The 23,353-nt window shown below is 34.1% G+C and overlaps 2 protein-coding genes across 2 annotated transcripts; one reads left to right on the top strand and one right to left on the bottom strand.

The window, feature by feature from the left end:
* Ccdc58 (Coiled-coil domain-containing 58) lies at window positions 1–3,222 on the bottom strand. The gene is made up of 3 exons (XM_085954538.1): window positions 3,092–3,222; window positions 2,691–2,963; window positions 1–242 (listed from the first exon to the last, which is right to left on the bottom strand). Exons 1-3 carry the CDS (start codon window positions 3,119–3,121, stop codon window positions 141–143), a joined length of 405 nt encoding a protein of 134 aa, XP_085810664.1. The 5' UTR covers window positions 3,122–3,222; the 3' UTR covers window positions 1–140.
* Window positions 3,223–5,536: 2,314 nt separating this feature from the next.
* Window positions 5,537–22,913, top strand: Kap-alpha1 (karyopherin alpha1). Its single transcript, XM_085954174.1, has 10 exons — window positions 5,537–5,695; window positions 9,768–9,953; window positions 11,413–11,628; window positions 12,645–12,865; window positions 14,458–14,567; window positions 14,887–15,040; window positions 16,383–16,721; window positions 17,722–17,888; window positions 20,494–20,734; window positions 21,328–22,913. The coding sequence occupies exons 2-9, from the start codon at window positions 9,768–9,770 to the stop codon at window positions 20,682–20,684; spliced, it is 1,584 nt and encodes a 527-aa protein (XP_085810300.1). The 5' UTR covers window positions 5,537–5,695; the 3' UTR covers window positions 20,685–20,734; window positions 21,328–22,913.
* Window positions 22,914–23,353: the final 440 nt, after the last annotated feature.

The raw sequence follows: 23,353 nt of genomic DNA, 5'->3' as shown, positions 1-23,353 counted from the left end.
TGCATCATGACTTATGATATTATTTAAAAAATGTTTAACAATTTAAATGTACAATCATATTAATAAGTTCTAAATACTATATAAATTCATAGAAAAATGATGAACCCAAAGTTGCCTATGGTGCGGAGGAGCCATTGGGATTACACGGGTTTGTAATAAGTACGACATCTTTCATTGAACAATTTTTGAGTTCGTTCCTTGATCACTTCTTCTACACTCAATTCTGATTGCAATAGTCTTAACTGAAAAAATAAACAATATTACTGTCAGCCATCTATTAATTTTTTTTACCGGATACGTGATACCTTTGTCTTTAGAATTAATCATGAATAATCTTTGAACACATCATAATTAGATTTTATTAGAACATTATATTCTACTTTTTATCGAGTAGCCTCAGCAGATGAAGTATTATAAATGTACGCATTACTGGTAATGTTTGGTAGTACAACAGAGGCAATCAGAACAGTCAGCACTACCCTGCCTACTTCTTGCGCATAGGGGGAAATCACATTGTTAAGCGGTTTCACTATATTAATTATTCCAAACTATTTTAACCTTCCCTTTACGATTTCTGTCTGTTCCGGTGATGACACCTCGGGTGTGTCTAGGAAAAGTCATTATTTTTGTAGGAACGGGAACCAAAAGAAATATCAGTTTTTTTTTTCGATTTGCACGTTATGATATTGATTATACACGTTAATATTTCTCTGCGTTGCGATATTTTGAGCATACCATGAATTTTTTTGTTTTTGTCAAAATGATTTTGAAATTTCAGTCACAGTGTACAGTTTACCTTTTCCTCTTTCACATAGTAAAGGTCACTTGATCAAACCAACGATCACCTCGGGTGTGTCTAGGAAAAGTCATTATTTTTGTAGCAACGGGAACCGAAAAAAATATCCGTTTTTTTTCGATTTGGTACGTGTGGACGCATCTCGTCATAATTTATAATAGATTATTTTAAAAATTTATAGCTACGACCATTTTGAAATCTGACATATCTATCAATTATATATTATGTATTTATAATGCTATCGATTTTTAATAACATTTTAATTAGTTTTAGGAGTAGCTGAGATATGACGATGTGCATATTAACTGAAATACTTGTAGTTTAATGGACTAGGTAACCAAAGGTGACATTACGGTAACGGGAGTGTGATTAAAAACTAAATGTGAATTATAAATTGGAAGCTCAACTATTATATTCAGTAAGCTCTGTAAAAAATCTTGAACAATTGTTGTGGCCTTCTAATTTTTTTAGCAAACAGAACAACTTCGATTTAACAGACTAATGAGGGGAAATGGATGTCCGTTAAGGCCGAAAGTCTGTTGTATAATGAAGTAGGGATTTCAAATGCGTACCTATGTTGAAATTATCTGTTTTTAATTGCATGCATTTAACTAAACAAACTAAGTTTTAATCTTATTCCACAAAAATATCTTGTTTATATATCAGAACTGGCATGCATAGAACTACTGCAAAAAGACATGTAATGTGCAATGCTATGAGATGATGTGCTAACCATGCGTCGAACATTGTTAACAAGGCGAATACAGACTGGAATTTTTGTCTGTAAAGGTTTTAATGTGTCCTCTTTGCGTTACAACATATTTTATAAAACGTATTGGCGATCAGAAAACTATAATCAAAATTTTGCACCTCTGTTTACACCTTACGCTTACAGCTATCTATAAAATAATATTGATTTATTTATATTAAGGATATTATAATATATATATATTTGTATAGCGGCCACAAAACCTTAATACAATGACTAAACACCCAGGCTTGCGATATCACATAAACGCATTGTGACCAAGGCCTGAACAAAAATGAACCATAAGTGCGAGTGAGAAAGTATTTGGCTCCCTTATAATCTCCGCGACGTGCGCTAAAGTAAGATAAAAGGTTAACAGATGTGCAGAAGATTCTGTTGTTGGCATAGCCGCAAAATCTTAGTTTGGTTGATAGCTTGTGTCGATAAACTGCGAGCGCGTGTTGCTAAAATTGCTATTTTTGTATTAAATATAAAGTTAGTGGTAAATATTTTTAGTTAATTCAGTAGTAAAGATGGTGGTGTGTGTTGAATTAAAATATGGTACCCGTACTGACAAGCAAGAAGATGGTATTACGTTTCATAGGTAAGTTGATACATGTTCGTGATAATTCATTTGTAGGTATATTATTATATATTTTAATATCAAGTGACCTAGTGTTTCTTTAAAATAACTTTAATTATGGATATCTTTAACCAATGGATGCATTTTGACCGCTTAAAAATACTATATAACGTAAAAAAATAGAAAATTATATTTTAATTGAGCATCTAGTGCGAGCACTAGCGAAATGGTCTACGGTTTCAAACATTTGTATACGAATGCGTTCGCTCGTCCACAAACCAAACGCACGGCACGCAGCTTCATTTCGCAATGCAATGGGTGGCGTCTGGATGTATCTATAGTTTAAGATTGTGATCCTACCAGAATCCGAACCCACAATATGAAAGGCTAGTGACTCAGGCATTGGCCTAAGGCGGCCAATTATGAAATGTGTCAATCTTTTTTCACTGTCCAATATGCCAAATAATATCTTGAATATAAGCAGACGTATTCCATTACCATACCACTAATTATAGAAATTCACGAAAAAAAAATATGGGGGTAAAAATAGTTCAAGTAACTACCCTAGTTTGTTCAGCCTTTAGTTGTTTTGCTATGTCTATATTATATTCGTCAGCCGAGCGCACTTCCTTCAGTGTTTTTACTTTTTCAGCAGATGACATTATACAACGTTTGATGGCAACTTCTCTCTGAGCATGTCCACTTTGAATCTTTGAAAATAAATCCTTGCATGTTGAAGCAGCATCGAATTGTCCTTTAAAAGAATCAGTCGGGATAGACGTATTTAATGTGTATATTATCTTGTCATCTAAAGATCGCATTTTGTTCAAGGAGTCCTAGAAAAACAATAAAGTGTAAATTACTACTCTATCAATGTAAAACAATAATATCAATAGGTACATAATAAAATAGATTTGAAATAGAATAAAACATAACATTGCAGAAACGATTATTGACAATATACCTGAAACTCAGAAAAGTCAGGACATTCCATTTTTACAACTTTAGTCCTTAAATTTATATGAAAATATTCATGATATAACCTAAAATCGAATCACGGATAACCCGAACCGGACGATTCATAGACTATTGTGCTTTTCTGCTTTTAGAAGAACCATAGACTAATAGTTTTGCACGATTGATGATTTCATAGACAAAGATGGGTTTATTTTTATTAAAGAGGCGGTTCTGATACTAGATACCTAGGTAGGACTTGTACGACAACATCTTGGCTACGTGAAGGAAAGCGCTGTTGACGACTAATTGGGAGGAGCTTGTTACTTTATAATGGAAGTGTGGTTAAAAATGGGAGGAGCATGTTAGTTCACAGTTTTAACACGTAGCCAAGAAGATGTCATAGAGTAGATAGTATGAGTTGTTATAAAAAATATTTCGTGATTGAATAATCACCTTATCTTATTACTTTGAATTTTTTTTGGAAAGTTTTTTTCGTACGTAATAAAATTTTAAAAGTTTTCCTAAGGCCATTTATTTAAAAAACGGTTGAACAGTTATTTAGAATGGGTGGGAATTAATCGCACAATGCAATAATCAAAATTCACAAAAAAAAAATAACTTTAACATTTGGAAAATAGTTTTCACATATATTAAATGATTTCACAAATAAATAGATGAAATCACATAAAATAGTTTGTTTCACAAAACAAAAATCACAAATCACTCATTGTAAATATAAATTCACTCAATTTTGACAACTGCACACATTTGTAAATTTGTTTTCACCGATAAATAATATATCGCACAAAGAAAAGGTAGAAATTCACAAATGTCAATCTAATAATTGTAACAATACAATTTTATTAGAAGGCAATCGCAAAAATGATGCTTAGGTGTCAATATAATTAATGTTTAACGCAGTAATATAAATATGTATATTTATATTATTTGATGTAAATCTACAACCAAATAACAGCACCTACTTAGGTATACTTATCTTTTTCGGTTCATCGATATAAATTTTGATAAATGTGGCGCAGATGCCGTCATGAGATTGTATAAGTATCTTTTTTGAACTAAACCTAATCTAACGTAACCTAACCTAATATAACTTAACCTAACCTAACCTGACCTAACCTAACCCAACCCAACCTAACCTAACCTAACCTACCCCAACCTAATATTACCTAATATAATCTTAGTTTGTGTTAATGAAGTAATTATCAAAATCTATGAGCATTTTAAATTAACAATTATTAGATCGAAAAGCCTATGCGCCGACAGAAAAAGGTATTTATTATAATTGTCTACATGGAATAAACTGTTTTCGTAAAAAAAAATCATAAAAGCTCATGACGGCATTTGCGGCACAATTACCTAAATTTTAATTAACGTCACTTTCTAAATAGGTATTTATAGTATTATTTGAATCTGAAAGTAGGTACCTAATACATACTTATGTTTTGCCAAAATATTGTTTAAAATCATTAAACCTAATTTTCATAGTGTTTATATTCTTTTACAATTAATTGGGTTACAATCAATGACATATTAAATGGACGACTCACTTCATACCCGGCGCGCACGAGAAATTGTCCATGAAAGTCATTCGCAGATGTATAGGTAGATGTCACGTGACCATATGACGTATCCGTTTCCATTATGCGATACAAGCTTCGAGAATTTATAGTAATATAACCTTTATTGTAATGGCGTATTAGTGTCATGACTCATTGCGTTAGAAACAGATTCTCGGTTACTTACGACTTCTCGGAGATTAAACGCAAGCGTGCCCAGCGAATCACAAGCGACTGACTGTCCAATGGTTCCTGTCATTCAATTGCATTGAATAAACATTCATCAATATCTTAAAATGGCATTTTATAAATAATAAATAATACTAACACATGCAAAGTGATATCCCATCTTTCTTGGAGTGTTTAGTAGATTTTTTTTACAATTTTTAACTAGGCACATTGGCATTTTGTAACATAATAATAACGGTGGAGTCGAAACCTGACAGTCAGAAATTTTGTATGGGCAGACCCAGCGGTGTCGCCAGACCGCTTGCAAGCAGAATGTTCATTTGAGCGTAGGATACCGATATTAAAATATGAATTTCGCCATCCGGCAGACCCGACACAAAGTGAGTGTCATTTTATTTTCTAGATGCTTCGTCCATAATGTCATTGGTTACAATAGTATATTGATACGTGAAGACTACTTTTTCTTAGTGCAAATCGATCATTTGATTGTTGTAGTTGATTTGTGAATATCATCCATTTCCGATGTGACGAACATCTTTTTAAATGTTGTCAGCGCTTTGTGAAAACAGTCTATTCAATTGTGCGAATATATATTCCCCTTTTAGAATTACCTAGGTACCTATTGTAGAATTTATAATCATAGATAATGTGCAATACGCATAGATAATATATTTGTCGCCGTGTCTATGGCTCAAACGCAATGGTGGTTGGCTGTTCGCCGTCATTTTCCGTGAATCAGTTTCAATTACTCAGTTGTATTGGTCATTAAAACAATACTTTAATACAATAGTTCCGTCGAATAGAGAAAAATCACTATTTCGCACACGGAAATTATAACGTAGAAGGTGTGTATTATCAAACATTTTATCTTGTCACATTTGTCAACTCGCACAAGGCCACCAGATTACAGAATTTCAAATAAACTTTCCCAGTCGTATACATCTGTTGTGTCATTAGTAATATTACCAACAACTCATCTGGGGGAATACTCGCTAATTGTATTTTATACACGTTAATATTTCTCTGCGTTGCGATATTTTGAGCATACCATGCATTTTTTTGTTTTTGTCAAAATGATTTTGAAATTTCAGTCACAGTGTACAGTTTACCTTTTCCTCTTTCACATAGTAAAGGTCACTTGATCAAACCAACGATCCATACACTATTCTTTAGCAAAACGTATTTTTGTCGTCAGTTAAACACCGAATTTAAAGATATTAAAATATGTACATCGTTTGTTTTATCTGATGGTCTTGTTTTTACATGCCTTGGCTAAAGCTGATGGGTGTTCGTTACTAATTTCCTAATGGGTGTAAATAAGTTTTTACTTGTAATTAACACATCCAGTAAATCTATGTTCAAATTTGTACCCATAGTAGGTACGCGATAATGTGACATTTATATTAGTTAAGTAAGATAATAGTGTTTATTATTTATTAACCCAATGCTTACGGGCCGCACAAAATTGTGTTTTTGCTAATTACTTTTCAAATGCAAATTAACACGTTAATTACTTTAATACGTTAATTAGTTAAATCCCATAGCTAGTAAATTCACATTATTTCAATGTGTCTTTTGACTCTGAGTGTAGACCTAACAGGTTGAGTATGTTGCTAACATCCATTTCTCGTAAAACAAATAAAATAATAGAGACTATCGTGAGTTCGCCCAGATCCACATAGAATTGTAGAGGCAAAGTCTTAAATTAACATTAGCTACTTTGTTTAAGACAATAATCTCCTATATATTATTATCCTAAGAGATTTTGGAAAACGCACGAACTTTTTTATTTAAATACCATTTTGTTGATTATTAAACGAATTCACTTCAATTTTTGGAGTCCAGAATCTACTTCAATTTGAATCCGGCACAAATCTGATAAAACTCGACACAATCACAGATAATATCATTTTTAAATCGCGTTTTATATCCGTCACCATACATTTTCGCATCTTGCTGGCCATCTACGGCAAATTGATTATGATGTCGTTTAATACTTTCTATATAATCGATATTTACCAATCTAAATTAATATTCCACAAAACTATTCAAATCTGAAATCGCCACATTGGCGTACGTTGGAGTTTTAACAAGAAATAATTACATATTTCCTCACTAATTACTACGAAAATATAATCTAAAACCACTTCACTGCCACTTATCTGTCAAACTGAAATAATAGATGATTGATTTTCAATTGTTTTCTTTTGTCATATAAACAAGTTCATTTGATGTGTCAGAATTCAAATTTAGAATTTGCAGAAATAATCGAAAAAATGTGACATTTCTATTAGCATATTAAATAATCAATTTCAATCAAGACATTTTTATTGTAAGATGAAGACAATTTTAATACTTCTATCAATAAATTGAATAATTTCAGACTTAATAAATAAGAAACTACATTATATAGGTACATATTACACTCTTGTCAATATTATAGTAAGTCGACGGTGATCTGACAATAGTATCTATCTCCAGTTTTGGCGAATTCTAGGTTACTGGTGTATTTTGTACGAAATGGTGACGGTTCGAATGGAAATATTATTGTTCTACGAAAAAAATCCTAAAATGCTCAAATTTGACGTGGAAAATGGTGTCTATCTGCATCGAAGTGTCTAGAGACTAAAAAGAAATATTATCTATCTGCTTGATTTATTTCATTATAACATTACAATTTCCATACATCTTTAAATGGCTGTTTTATTACTAATATAAAATCGTTTCACTTGAAAAATAAAAATAATTCTGATACCGACAAAAACAGTTTTTTGAACCCCCTGAAAAATTGACTATAAATGTCAGATAGATACTATTGTCAGATCAACGTCGAAGTATCACATACTTCCATATAAAATAGATAGGTAGTTATCGTGATTCAGTAATAATTGTATTATTTGTTATTATGTTTAATACAAGTAATTAAACATTAATAATGTTTAGGTGTATATTTTATAATAATAATTACATATAAAATTACAGTAACCTTTCTTCTTCTTTTATATCATTTTTTTTTTCTGACCATGTCCGATCCTGATAGGATCATATGGGCCTCCACGGAGTGGAGGTTTGTATTGACAGATTTGGTTTTTTCACGAGAAATGGATGTCAGCCACTTGCTCAACCTATTAGGTCCATACCCCGACACACAAATTGAAAAACAATATGTGTACTTGCCAGACCCAGGATTCGAACCTGCGGCCACCGCACAACATTAATAAAAATTTTATTGCAATAATGTCTCTTTTGATAATGATGTTATGCATGTTGTTTGCTATTTCATCTTTTATTTCTTCTAAGTGAAATATATACTTATAGTCAAATATAGTCGATTATGACCTTTATACGACACAATTAGGTATAATAAGTAAGTACCTACCTGTTTCTTTTTCCATTTTTGTACATGATAAAAATAATATTTTTTTTATTTCCCCACAAAGATAATTTGTTAAATAATTTTAGCATATTGGAATTTATTCATTAGTATATTAAGAACTTACGAATTTTAAAATAAATTACCATTTTTGCTCCTAAGCAAAGCATATGGACACACCCCTTCAGAGTGGTAATTACGAGTATCTTAAAAGACTTATTATGAGAAATAGTGGGTACAATCTAAGGTGATCTTCCCCCATTGAATAAATAAAACGTATTATACCGCAATAATCTAAATGTATGAAAAATAAGTCTATCCTGTAGTGGCGATGGGTGGAGGTAGGGTGGATCCACCATAGATAGTACAGACTAAATTTTGTTAGTTATGCGTATTTATTTACATTGAACTAAGACTACAATTTACAGATGGTGTTGGTTATTTTTTAAAATTCAATTAAACCCTGGGAAACCAAGCCATAATATGCATCTGTCTATAAAATATTTAAAATTATGCCATTAAATCATACGTCATTTTTGATATTTAATAGATAGAAGAATTTTTTTAAGTACTATTGTTTGGTTTAGGCAGGGTTTAATGAATTATAAAAAAAACTAACCAACAACATGTGTAATATGTATTCTTAGTTCAACGAAAACAAATAAGTATGAATGAAAAAGTGCAATATATAAACATATTCTATTAAAATGTCAGTGTTAGCAATCGGCGATTGCCAGCTGTTCTGCTAGGCCTATCAGCCAGAGGTGGTGTCAGACGATATTGTGAAGGCCAGACTCCAGAATAGACTACGCATATGACCCCAAATTTATATTGGCAATGACGACTTGCAAATCGTAAAACTGACAAATCGGCGAAATGTCATACTGTCTGAGGTGAATGAAAATCCATCCCGAAGAGAAAACTATGGCGCCGTCTATGCACACTTCACAATTATATAAATATCTAACACCGCCAAGCCGTCTGCAAGACCTAGCGAGACAGACTGGCGACCGCCAGCTGGCTCCGCTAGTTATTATTATTACCTTTACCATATCACATATTGTGTCTAGTATTCTAGTAAGTACAGACATTTTATTGTTATTTCGGTGTATTTGATTTTTTGAAACAATAACAATGAACGTAGTTGAATTTGATATTTTATGAACATACATAATATGGTGAAAAGGTACCCAACGTAACCTGGCGTCACCTAATAGAATATTTTACTTGACGAGACACTTTGATCTGATAGATGGAATTTTTTTTTTCTACCATGTCCGATCATATGGGCCTCCACAGAGTGTAGGTTTATATTACTTAATAGTTTTTTGTTTACGAGAAATGGATGATAGCCTCTTGGACTCCAACCACACATCGAAAAACAATATGTGTATTCGCCAGACCCAAGCTTTGATCCTGGGGCCCTCGGCATTATAAGCCGACGCATTGGCTGCTTGGCCATCGTGGAAATTTTAGCACGTCATAAAATTGAGCCCCTTTCCTAAACATGTTTACAGTGGTGACGATTGACATTTCTGTTGTAGATGTCGGGAGAACACAAACACCGTTACAAGAATTCGGGGCTGAGTGCAGAGGAACAGCGCCGGAGAAGAGAAGAGGAGGGGGTGCAGTTGCGCAAACAGAAAAGAGAGCAGCAACTCTTTAAGAGGCGGAATGTCGCCCTCCCCGCAGCCGATTCTCAGCGGAGCCACGCACCACTTCGTGCACAAGTAACGGATGCTCAGCATATAAAATTTCACTTATAAAAATATTCAACAAATTAAACGTAGGGAATACAAATTCTAGTCAATGGTCAGCCAGTCAGACATACATTTCTATTTATTGACAACTTTTCTGTAACGGCCTTGGAAACGATTGGGGGGGCATTGAACGGATATATGGGGACAGTGGCAGGCGGGCATGTTTGTACATGCTTCATGTATTGTATTCATACATTTTAATATCAGTGAAAACCTTTCTTTTTTCCTACATTTTATAAAACTCCAATGTTGGAGCTAGTGATTTTTTTATTTTGCAGATAATATCTTGTCTGAACCTAAGAAACAATAAACAGTAGAAAATATAGCATTGAGTATTGAATTTATAGCTTCATTTGGTCACCTACGAAGCTTACAGTATGGATGTACCTGATTTTCCAAAAAGTTTTCCCTTTAAGCCCTCAAGAAAATGAGTACATTTCAAATAAGTTCACTATGATATAAGGGTTTATCTTACTTTAAAATACAAAGAATATATTTGATTTTAATCAATGATTTGATGATATTCTTAAAATGACCATACCACATTAGGTTTCAGACCGCTTTCATATATAAACATATACATATGAATCCCTAAAATTACAAGAATAACGTAGAGAAGTAGCGACATTATGAGGAATTAAAATTGATATTCAAGGATGGGAATGGGACGACTGGCGTCCGGACAATTGGACGCCGCATTGTCGTAGACACGTGTAGACGAGGTATTTTAATCAGTTTCTATCTACTACTTAGTAGTTTGAATTGATTGTACTCTTAACATAATGTATTCTTTATCGCGGATTGAGAATTACCACGCCTAAGGTTTTATGTAAAATAAAAAAACTCTTTTTTCATTGGAACTTAAACATATGCACGATTAAATCATTGTTTACGTCTGCATATTTACATTCTTTCTAACTATTAAATCATAATATAATCATTGAAGTATAAATAATAATATTGGATATTTTTTTTAAAGTACCTATAAGTACCTAACGTCTATTTATTTTCGAATTCCGTGGCGTCCAGTTGTCCGGTGCCAAATCGTCCTAGACCCTCAAGGATTACTTTATTATGGATTAGCTATAGTCGAAAAGTTTTTAAATGTATTTCCTTTATCATATTTAGTAGAACGTGAGATTAGCGCCAGCGTAGTCACAAATCTGTTAAATTAGGATAAAAATAGAGCTGAACATTAATATATTGGTAGCAGTGGACCAGGTTCAGCCATCTCATTGGGACTATTATTAATGTTATTCGTATGGTTAACAAGCATTCCGTTAATATAATCTACTCTGGAGTTTTATATTCCCCACTCCCCGGTTACTAATGAGTGTCACTTCTACACTAGTGAGGGGTAGTTCAAATTTTGGTTACATTATCTTTCTATGGTTTTGATATTTAATCTTTTTAATTTGTGTAAATGTAGGAAGATGCAAACGGAGGCGGAGTGTCAGGCGGCATCACCCAAGAGATGGTGCAAGCGCTGTACAGCAACAATGTGGAGGAGCAGGTGAATGCCACGCAGACATTCAGAAAGCTCCTCAGCAGAGAACCGCACCCGCCCATCGACGAAGTCATCAAAACTGGCATCGTCCCCCAATTCGTTAATTTTTTACGAAACGATTCAAATTGCACGTTACAGGTCAGTTGATATTACTTCTTCGTGTGCTGTCTTCTAAACGGAAGTAGCTAATCATCGTTTTTATTTCCCACTTATTCATTGAAATGTGTCTTCATGGTATCCTGAAATAATAATAGGAAGCATATAGTAATAAACGTGCTTATTTCATCCTATACCAGTTCCGCATTGTAGATCGTTCTTGTCGTGCAACTGCAGGGTGAGTGAAGGTGGGCGACAGAATCCTTGAAGCTGTAAAGAGCGCAGAGTAAAAAATATAATTAGATATTCATAATTTTCGATTTTGATAATTTGAACTAAAATTTGATATTCCCATATGGATGCCACGTGGCGCCACCAAGAATTCCTGTTGCTTACCAATTTTCTTGCATCATGCCAGCATCCCCTACTTCCGTCTTGATGGTGGATGGTACAGTAAAACCTCTTTAATACGAATTCCACTGGACCAAAAATCGAAAAAAAAATCGAATTACGAAATATGAAATGTATGGGGGAAAAATATTAAAATTTTGAATTTTTTTTCTTCTGATTTTCATTAATTTCGTTTCCAATCATAGAGTGCCTACCCAAAATGGGTCATAAAATGTCAGGATTATTTTTATTATCTTCATAAAATAATTAATTTATATTTTTAAGAAAAATCTGTCACAATTTTCAATGACTGGCTCATGAAATAATGTACTTTATTACGATTTATTGAATATTTTTGAATATTGAAATTACGAAATTCGAATTAAAGGTATGGTTTTATATGAAAATAATGTTCAAGGGCCTTTTTTTTGTGAAAATTTTGAATTGCGGCGAATTTCGAATTATCCGTGTTCTTATTAACGAGGTTTTACTGTATTTACTCAAGTATCACACATTTGTTTTTATCCCTTCTGTGGGGTGGTGACAAAGCACTCGTCTCTGAAGATGTGAGTGTGGGCTTGGAGCGAAAATATTGGTATATTTACCATCCATTACCAGAACTAAATTTGTTAGATTTAATGATAATAGTAATTATATTTCTGTGACAGTTTGAAGCGGCATGGGCTTTAACCAACATTGCTTCGGGGACCTCAGCGCAGACCCGGACCGTGATAGAAGCGGGAGCCGTAGAAGTGTTCGTCTCCCTCTTGGACAGTGTGTACGACGATGTTTGTGAGCAGGCCGTGTGGGCGTTAGGAAATATTGCCGGAGACTCGGCGCAGTGCAGAGACCACGTCTTGGACTGTGGGATTCTTCAGCCTCTCTTACAGTGAGACCATTCAATAGTATCTTTGATTAAATGATTTGCATCACATTGCGCATTCACAATTATTGGTGGGTGCTCATAAGTGTTTAAAAATGCAAAAGACTAATTCTGCGTCGCAAAGAACTACTCAAATGGAAGTACAAATCTTAAATCGATTAAAATTAAAATTCCATTTACAGTAAAACCTCGTTCATACAAATTCCATGGGACTGAAAATCGAAATAAAATTCGAATTTCAAAATATGAAATATATGGGGGAAAAATATTTAAATTTTGAATTTTTTTCTTTCTGATTTTCATTAATTTTGTTTCCGATCATAGATGTGCCTACTAAATTGGGTCATAAAATGTCAGGATTATTTTTATTACCTTCATAAAATAAGTAATTTTTGATGTTTTAAGAAAAGTCTGCTTCAATTTTCAGTGACTGGCTCATGAAATAGTGTACTTTATTACGATTTATTGAATATTTTTATATGCTAGGATTCTGGAATCATTTCGAATTATGAAATTCGAATTAAAGGTATGGTTTTATATGTAAATAATGTTCAAGGGATTTTTTTTTCGCGAAAATTTTGAATTACGGCGAATTTCGAATTATCAGTGTTCTTACTAACAAGGTTTTACTGTAGTACTCTCAGACAATAATATTATTTTTACGATTGTATAAGATTTGGTTTGTTTTTTGTTTACGCTCTTTCAGATAATCTCTCAAGGGAAAGCGAACATTCTCGAAAATGTGAAAGAACGCGTTGACATATGTTCCAAACCAATTTTTATGATTCTTTAATAACTCTTATTTACTTTTTTTGTCAGTCCCTTCAAAAACATAAAATGGGGGTTCACTGTATATATAAAACTCATTGTGTTCCCTTCCTAAAAAATCCACCATGACAGTGTGAGAAATACAAATTTCTGATTGGTTAGAAAGGCATTACTGCTAGCACAGTATTCAGCGAATAGAGATTTTTGATACCAACTACTTTTAGATTATAGTACTTATACTACTTATAGATTGAAGCATATATAATTACTTGGCATTATTCAACAGTGACAAAATACATTATTCAGAAATACCTCAAATACAGATTAATAAAGAATATGGAGCCGGGCGAGACTCAAATTCACATCAGCCAATGTGCTTTTTCCCAATTTAGCCACCCGCACCCTACCTAATTATGTCAAAATTAACTAATAGTCATACAACTAAAGTGCTAATATTGGCGACTGTCTTTTGCGGCATCTTTCAAGATGTCTGAATTCATGGAAGATTAGAATGCCAGAATGTGCATTTGTTATATCTATTGCATAGTGTTATATCACACAACACTTTATTAACGATGCGATCTGCACTTGAATGTAGGCATGATCACTTAGGTAATCATACATTGCTTCGCTAAATTTTAGGTTCATCACTTCACTGAATTAACATTCACTTAGAATAAGCATTCATTGCGTTATTGTTGTGAGTATTTGGGACCAGGGCTTGGTTAGGTTAGGTGGGACATAATTAGCTCAAACAACGGGTGTGATAATTTTTGGTTCATTATTAACGAACTGCTATTTTCATATTTTAAGGTCCATTTTTATTACAGGTTGCTCAATAAGTCATTGCGAATTTCTATGACTAGAAATGCCGTTTGGGCTCTGTCAAACCTCTGCAGAGGGAAGAATCCGCCACCTGATTTTGATAAAGTATCACCGGGTATGTACTCAAACTGTCAATTCCATAGATTATATTGCTAAGATTAACCATGAAACTTGAATTTCTTACAAATAGATGATATCGTTCTATTAATTACGAAGTACAACAACCTTTTCGAACATCACACAATGGGTATTGTGATGACAAATGACATAGAATGGCAGCCAAATTTTTTTTTTTCAGCCATATTTTTATTTCATTAATTTACTTAACTAGGTAACTTGGTAAAACTTTTGAGAAATTCCTTGGACTTTTAAATGCGTACATGTTTTTTCATGTGCATCAATATTGTTAATTGTGATGATGTGTTTGTCTGCAGGCCTCTTGGATCTATCTCGTCTCCTGTTCCACTCCGACCCGGATGTGCTGAGTGACGCGTGCTGGGCTCTTTCCTACCTTTCCGATGGACCTAATGAAAAGATCCAAGCTGTAATCGAGGCGGGGGTCTGTCGGAGACTAGTGGAACTCTTGAGGTTTGTTTCATGTTCATTAACCGGAAGTCAGTATCTTTGGTGGATTTTTGTAGTTGTTTTCTACGTGGTTCAATGACATTAATATGGACGAAGCATCTAGAAAATAAAATGACACTCACTTTGTGTCGGGTCTGCCGGATGGCGAAATTCATATTTTAATATCGGTATCCTACGCTCAAATGAACATTCTGCTTGCAAGCGGTCTGGCGACACCGCTGGGTCTGCCCATACAAAATTTCTGACTGTCAGGTTTCGACTCCGCCGTTATTATTGTGTTACAAAATGCCAATGTGCCTAGTTAAAAATTGTAAAAAAATCTACTAAACACTCCAAGAAAGATGGGATATCACTTTTCATGTGTTAGTATTATTTATTATTTATAAAATGCCATTTTAAGATATTGATAAATGTTTATTCAATGCAATTGAATGACAGGAACCATTGGACAGTCAGTCGCCTGTGATTCGCTGGGCTCACTTGCGTCTAATCTCCGAGAAGTCGTAAGTAACCGAGAATCTGTTTCTAACGCAATGAGTCATGACACTAATACGCCATTACAATAAAGGTTATATTACTATAAATTCTCGAAGCTTGTATCGCATAATGGAAACGGATACGTCATATGGTCACGTGACATCTACCTATACATCTGTGAATGACTTTCATGCACAATTTCTCGTGCGCGCCGGGTATGAAGTGAGTTGTCCATTTAATATGTCATTGACGTGGTTAGATACTATGATGCTATATTATAAGTGGCACTCATATACACAAAAGACTGCAATGTTTCCAATTGGTGAATGTGATGCAGTCGGAATCCACCAAACGTATTTCACTTACTGAACTGATGCAAACAGAATTGGCACAACACCGTCTCTAGTAAAAATTGCTGTTTGTGTCAAAGTCAGAAGGGGCTTTTTACTTCTAGTTCAAGAAATCACCGCCACTGTTCTGCCAAAACAAACCGACTTTGTCGTGTATCGCATTTGGTTTAGACACCTCACCGGCTTGTCAAAACACAACAGGCACAAAAAGGTTAATGGCTGACAAGTATAATAACTTCTTTTTCATACATAATATGTTGAGAAATATCCGTCCAACATTGCTTGATATATTTTTAATTTTTGGATGCTGCAAATTTTAATGCCTATTTCTTATTCTCACCACCAATACAACATCACTGTAGATTGAATTCGTCAGTCGTTGTACAATGTATTTTCGTTAAATGAAATTTAGCTGGTTTGAATATTTGACAGTTTATTGTCTTATCTTTCCATCTCTATTTTCATAATCAAATACATCAAAATCAACATAAGCAAATGTGTCATTTGTCATATGACAGATCCAGTCCCTCGAACGTGGTGTCGGCGGCCCTGCGTGCGGTGGGCAACATCGTGACGGGAGATGATACGCAGACGCAGGTAGTGCTCAACTGTTCGGTGCTGAGCAGCTTACTGGCGTTGCTATCGGAGGGGGGAGCGGGGGAAGACATCCGCAAGGAAGCGTGCTGGACCCTAAGCAATATCACGGCCGGCAACCGCCAGCAGATTCAGGCGGTCATCGACGCCAACGTCTTCCCCATCCTCATCGACGTGCTGGCTAAGGCCGAGTTCAAGACTCGCAAGGAAGCCGCCTGGGCAATTACCAACGCCACCAGCGGAGGATCTCACGATCAAATCAGGTAAAACTACACTGAAAAATAGAACCACCTACAATAACAAAGAATGTAGGTGATACAATTTTTTGATGTTAAAACCACAACACTCAATGTTGATTTCAGAACGTTTAATTTGTAATTATTGTCAATGCCGTAACCTGTTGACAGTAATTTCGTTCACATTAATTAATGTATTATGTACCAATTTTTTCAATGTGAAACAATCAGCATTTTCTTCAGTTTACCCTATTGCTTTCGAACTATAAAGAATAATAAAATTAGTAGTGTGATCGAAATCAAGTCTCGTGCCGTGGCCTAAATGGGCCTTATTATTCTTTCCATTGGCAGCATTATTACATTCACCAGGTTCGTCGACCATATGTTTTCAAAATAGCTTGTCGTATCACTTGATTCGTATTACGTCACTCATGGTCTGTCACAGGAATAAGAGAAAGAAAAGACATGAATTCCCCTTCTTTATACTTAGCGCATTAAGCTCTGTACTCTAATAGAGTACATTGTTGGATGATAAGAGTGATGTCTGATAGAAGACCAAATGGGAAAGACCAAAGACAAATGTTGTTGTTTTATTTGTGATGTCAGTTTAACGTGAAGAATGATAATTTGAGAGTGATAGATCACTGCCAGTTTTGATACTAGATAGTGGATCACGACTGACATACCTACAGTATTTGTACATAATGAAGAAACAAACAGCCTGTTCACGTATTGGTTTTGTTACTTAAAAGAATACTTACTGTCATTTGTAACAGTAATGCCAGTCGTTTTTATCTTACAAATAAATTTCAGATCACAAAAAATGTCAAGTTTGCCACGAATGAATCTGAAATTCAAAATGGCTTGTAGCCAATTTAATCATTAGCCTTAGTATTAATATTAACCTATTTCTAGTTTCTCTTCATATATTTACTTTTTTCTTGGGAGGGTACCTACTTACCGGCTTCATACGTGGGCAAAAGATATGTTTCAATGTAGCAGACTATTTAATGTTAACACTTTTCAGATATCTGGTGGAACAAGGGTGCATTCCACCTCTGTGTGACCTGCTGACGGTGATGGACACCAAAGCCATCCAGGTGGCCCTCAACGGTCTGGAGAACATTCTCAAAGCGGGAGAGCAGACCGATCAGCCCGTCAACTTCTATTCCGTGCTCATTGAGGAATGCTATGGTAAGGTATAACAATATAACACGGTCATTTGACATTCTAATAAATTAATCAAATTTTGTTTTGATTGATGGATTATGCACCACTCATATTGTAATGCTTAATGACCTAAGTAACTCAATTTGTATTCATTTGGTTTGAGTTTTTCTGTTATTTTATGTTTTTTTAAATATGTTGATGTTGTTTTTACAAAATCTAAGCATAAGTCTTAGTATGTATGAGTGAGAAGTATTCAACATGTGCAATCACCACACTTTACATTAGAAAAATGCATTTGAATGTCCGAGTTCCGGTACAGTGACGTGAAACCACTCATTTGATGTGTGGCTTATAGCATCCTATAGGATAGTGAAAGTGTGTTGCTTAACTCATTTAGTGCTAACACCGCGACTGGCGCGTTTGGAGTATTTGGCCATTTAGATATAATTAACGTGTTATTTAAATGTGGTAATTAAAAGGTCAGCAGTGATTGTGTTGAACATGTATGATTTAATGGCATAATTTTAGATATTTCATAGATGGAAGAATATTTTTTACCTTTTATCTATTACGGTTTGGTTTGTTAGGGTTTAAATGATTTAAAAAAAAAACACCATTTGCAATTTGGATTCTTAGTTCAATGAAAACAAATAAGTATACTGACAAAAGTTTTGTGTGCACTATTTATGTCAGATCTCTACAGCCCACCCTTCGCGACCCTACACAATATCATCATCAGCCGGGGTCAATCTACTGCTGGATGAAGGCCGGCCCTAGCTCCCTCCATCCTTCTCGGTCCCTAGTTAGTCGTCACACATGCCACGTACAATCACCGAACTTTACGGGTTCATCTATTTATCAGATTTTAGGATCTCCCTGTGGAAGCTTAGTGCCCCTTGGGTACCACAGTATTTTGACGGTATTTGTCCAGCGGATGCCCACTTGCCGAGCAACATGCCAGCCCATTGCCATTTCATCTGCTTAGCGCCCTCTTGTCTGCTTCCTTATCCATTGGATTCTTTTGTGATCTTTCCACGTTGTGCCCACCATACACCTTTCCAAGACACGTTGAGCTACTTGTTATTTTTGGATTTCTCTTACATTCAGTGTATCACACGCACACAAGCGTTGGTAGCACGTAATGATTAAACACTTTACGCTTAAGAGACAATGGAAGATCGTTTTTGAAGATATTAGTCAGGCAGCCAAATGTACTCCATATGCCAGTTTGGTTCCTACCAAACTTACAATAATTTTAATTAACACATTACGAGGCATTTTACTGACACCTCTTTCAGTCAGTTACAATTTTTGCAATCAATTGTTACGAATAAAAAATATTTCCTTATTGAGAATAGGTACATAGTGGAAAATTATTGTAATGGTATTAATAGCGCCTCTACACGTGCATGGATTTACTTGCACCGATAGTGTGTATTTTAAACTATCGCAATAACGTACTGTCAACAGTAAATCCATGCACATGTAAATAGGGTATAATGTTCCAATAAGAAGTTCTATGAAATATGACACATGTTTTCACGAATTAGTTATTTTAAAATAGGATTTTATCAAATAAATAAGTAAATAAAAGTAACTACAGTAAAATCTCGTTAATACGAATTCCATGGGACTGAAAATCGAAAAAAAAATCGAATTACAAATTATGAAATGTACATGGGGGAAAATATAAAAATTTTGAAATTTTTTTATTTTTTTTTTATTTTGATTAATTTCGTTTACGATCATAGATTATTTCCGATTCCGTCATGGGTCATAAAATGTCCGGATTATTCATATTACCTTCTTAAAATAAGTAATTTATGATGTTTTAAGAAAAATCCGTCATAATTTTCAATGACTGGCTCATGAAATAGTGTACTTTATTACGATTACGTATCCCAGGACTCATTTCATTCAAATCATTTCGAATTACGAAATTCGAATTAAAGGTATGGTTTTATATGAAAATAATGTTGTGAAAATTTTGAATTATCCGTGTTCTTATTAACGAGGTTTTACTGTATGTAGGCATTTACAACAAGCTTAGGTATTAATATTAAGTTTTAGATGCAATTTTCATGCATTATAAAGATATACTTTTATTTTATAATAAATGTATGTAGATGTATGCGCTACTCAATGTAGTTAGTTACCATTACCATATTTGGTACATCGTGTCTTTGGTTATAGTAGATTAAATTTTTGTATTTTTTAAGAGGTTCATTATCTACGTCTGTTACGTAATAATAATTAATTTAAGTTATAACAAATTGAACAAAGTACCTAATAAATGAATTTTTTTATATACTTACATAATATTTTTCCACGGTTAATTTGATACCCTACTCGCATGATACCAACTTATCAGGCGGCCCTCATAGTGCGGTGCGTAAGGCACTGCTATTTCACCCGGGGGCTCCAGGTTCGATCCCGGGTGAGGTCACAATATATTTATGTGATTTTCTCAAAGCTCTGGTGCTTGTAATGTGTTTGTAATTGTTTCACTTGTAAGTCTTAAAAAAAAAAGAAAGAAAGGAAAAAGACCATTTTGAATTGTTGAATTTTCTTAATTCTATTAATTATTGCTTTATTTACATTACATAAGTATCCTTGTATCCATTTGCAGGATTGGACAAAATTGAATTCTTACAATCAAATGAAAACATGGAGATCTACCAAAAAGCATTTGACATAATCGAACGTTACTTCGGTTCCGATGAAGTGGACGTCCGCGTGACACCGAGCATTTCGAGCACCAGCGACACCTATCAATTTAACACAGATCAGTCCGTTCCGATGGGCGGATTTAAGTTTTAACCTGACAGTTGGGCCACACACTGTTGACATTCAACAATTCTTATCGAAAGGTATGTAGGTTATTTTTCCTATCTTCTTTGCATAATGAATTTTCTCATGTTATATTAGGTACCACATAGGTTTTGCAATCTCAGGATCCCACTCAATTTCTTGGTTTATATTTATCAATAACGTTGCTGAAAACCTTTTTGACTAGACGGGGAGCGGAGCTTATATCAAATATGACAGTGAAGCCAAAAAAATTAAAGAACAATATTTAAATTAGCTGTTCCTTTTGCATTGTCGATTCATTTGTAGCAAACTTCAAACCGTTTCCGCTTGCATTCGTCAAACACGACAAGCATCTTTCAATATTCTGAAATGATTGGGTGAGAGACGAATCATCAAGTGGCTTCTCAATGTGGAATCGAATTGTAATTACTTATGTTTTAGTCAAGTTTATGTATTCACAAGTATGTCAAACGCTTGTGTCATTCGTATAGAATAGTGAAAATACATATGATAACTATGAACCGGCCACTAAATCAACAACAAAAATGTTCAAAAATTACCATAATTTTATTGATAAAATTTCACAAGATTCCCTCTTGTTACAAACTCTTTCTGTTAAACATACAGTTGAATGTAATTTGCTTTGTTGCAGATAAATAACAGCATGTTTTTCGATGACGAAACGGACAAACCTGTCAGGAGAAAAATACCATAACATGACTACCTTTACTGACCAATGAAGTTTATATTAGTGTTGTGTTATATTTGCTGATGAAAACATTGTGATTTTTTTAAGATTTAATAGATGGTAATATTTATTTCATATTATGTTTAAAAGAAAAAAAGAATATATTTGTTAGAGTCTTCTAAGAAGAGAATAAATAAATAAATACTTACCCTTATTAGTACATACATGCGATTATTCCATTTTCGATGCGAGATCAGTAATTCATTTTCCACGGCACTCGTGCTTCATACCGTTGTCAATCTCCAGAATCTGTGATAATTGGAAACCGTGTCTTCACAAGCTTTTGTACATTTTCCGTCACCGCCCGGACGGATGGACGGATGCCATGATGTTCTTCATGCAATTATAATTCATTGACATTAATTGACCGACTGAGAACGGAGACCAACAGAGGTTAGGAGAATAACGTGTTTGTAAAATTAAATTACGGACACTTTCTGTTTACACGTAATCTTCCAAACGATCACATTGTTCTTACTGACAATTATAACGTATAACTAGTCCGCGAACATACCCTTACACATAAAATGCAGGAACTTCGACATTGAATGAGAATCGGCACAAAAATGGGCAGTCAGTTTCTTTCAAATTATCGGTTGCAAGTTGTATTGATGGCCACATTAGATTGACTACTTATTATTGATTACTGATGCATTGACAAACCTATATTAATCGTGTAATTATTAATCAACAATCATTTGTACATCCGGAAAGAACAAAGAACAAAGCACAAACACCACCTTGCATCATTATATATTACGTATTTATGTTACAATTGAATTATATTTCTACCGCATTCAAAATGGCTATATAGACCACATTATAATTGTGTTCTCTTATATTTAATATGTTTCTCAATACTTTATTGTGTCCTTATCCGAAGTCTGTTCTCAGTCGGTTAAATTTTAAAAGTGCATAGCTTTTTATGTATGCTTGTAAATATATTAATCTCATATTCTTAGTTGAATAGAAATAATACTCTTTTTATGGATCGGATAGATGGAAAAAATGACACCCAATCATTTATGTATAATATGTTATGTATTTAATTTTAAATAAAGGCTGCTGTATCTCTATTTTTTTTTTTTTTGCATTGGTGAAATCAAGTCGGTCTCTGTCGGATGAGTAGTAGAATTGTTCAGCAAGTGAATGCCATTCGCCTCAGTTTTAGTAGCATTGTGACCACAAAACAAGAAGTACATATACCTATAGATAAAAATAAAATTTTCATGAAAACATCTTGCGCAGAATACATATTCAATTTTAACACTTTTTTGCTGTAGGTACCTAACTACGCTGGCGGTCTAGAGGCAAAGCGCACAATTTTGGTGCGGCCAGCTTTTCGTGGGCACGGTTTCAAAACTCCACAGACCCCGCTAAAGAAAAAACTTATATCGTTTGTAAAGTAGATGTTGACTAAGAATTACCCTTTTGTATGACTTTTCCGTATTATGATTTACTGTACAATTAAAATATTTATGTCACGTCAGTTATCTGGATTTATTTCTTATCGTCAGTTTCATGATTATAAGAAGAAGGTAAAATTTATTTTGGAAGCAAATCATTATTTGGTCTGTCTTCTTCCCAATTAGTCCCCCCGATCATCGTGGTTCTGCCGTTTTATCACCCACACTAAGGCAATTTGCACTCATTGGCTAAACACTGTAAACACACAAATGTATGTGTGCATTATTGAATCTAATATTCGATGGGTTTTATAAATTTTATATAAATCAATGGATACCTCACGCTGTTACTGTTACCAAAACAACATAAAGTTTTATCCAGTCTGTCCGCATGATGTTGAGCCTTGTAAACAAATATTTCATTTACGTTAAATTTTATGGCATAATAATATGGCATTATAAATATGTAAAATATACCGTAAATATTAAATAAACGCATGTAGTATATGCTCGCCATCTAGTAA

This window comes from Rhyacophila brunnea, unplaced genomic scaffold, assembly GCF_057557595.1.
Source record: "Rhyacophila brunnea isolate RB1 unplaced genomic scaffold, BYU_Rbru_1.0 scaffold_10, whole genome shotgun sequence".
Classification (NCBI taxonomy): Eukaryota; Metazoa; Arthropoda; class Insecta; order Trichoptera; family Rhyacophilidae; genus Rhyacophila; species Rhyacophila brunnea.
This window is presented reverse-complemented; position numbering and strand designations above follow the sequence as displayed.

Bases quoted from the DNA above. Each gene is read 5' to 3' on its own strand.
- Ccdc58 (XM_085954538.1), bottom strand. From the start codon at position 3,121: ATGGAATGTCCTGACTTTTCTGAGTTTCAG. The intron at 2,964-3,091 runs GTATATTGTCAA...TTGTTTTTCTAG, and splicing joins CTGACTTTTCTGAGTTTCAG to GACTCCTTGAACAAAATGCG. The intron at 243-2,690 runs GTAGTTACTTGA...TTATTTTTTCAG, and splicing joins TAAAGGCTGAACAAACTAGG to TTAAGACTATTGCAATCAGA.
- Kap-alpha1 (XM_085954174.1), top strand. From the start codon at position 9,768: ATGTCGGGAGAACACAAACACCGTTACAAGAATTCGGGGCTGAGTGCA. The intron at 15,041-16,382 runs GTTTGTTTCATG...GTCATATGACAG, and splicing joins AGACTAGTGGAACTCTTGAG to ATCCAGTCCCTCGAACGTGG. The intron at 16,722-17,721 runs GTAAAACTACAC...AACACTTTTCAG, and splicing joins GGATCTCACGATCAAATCAG to ATATCTGGTGGAACAAGGGT.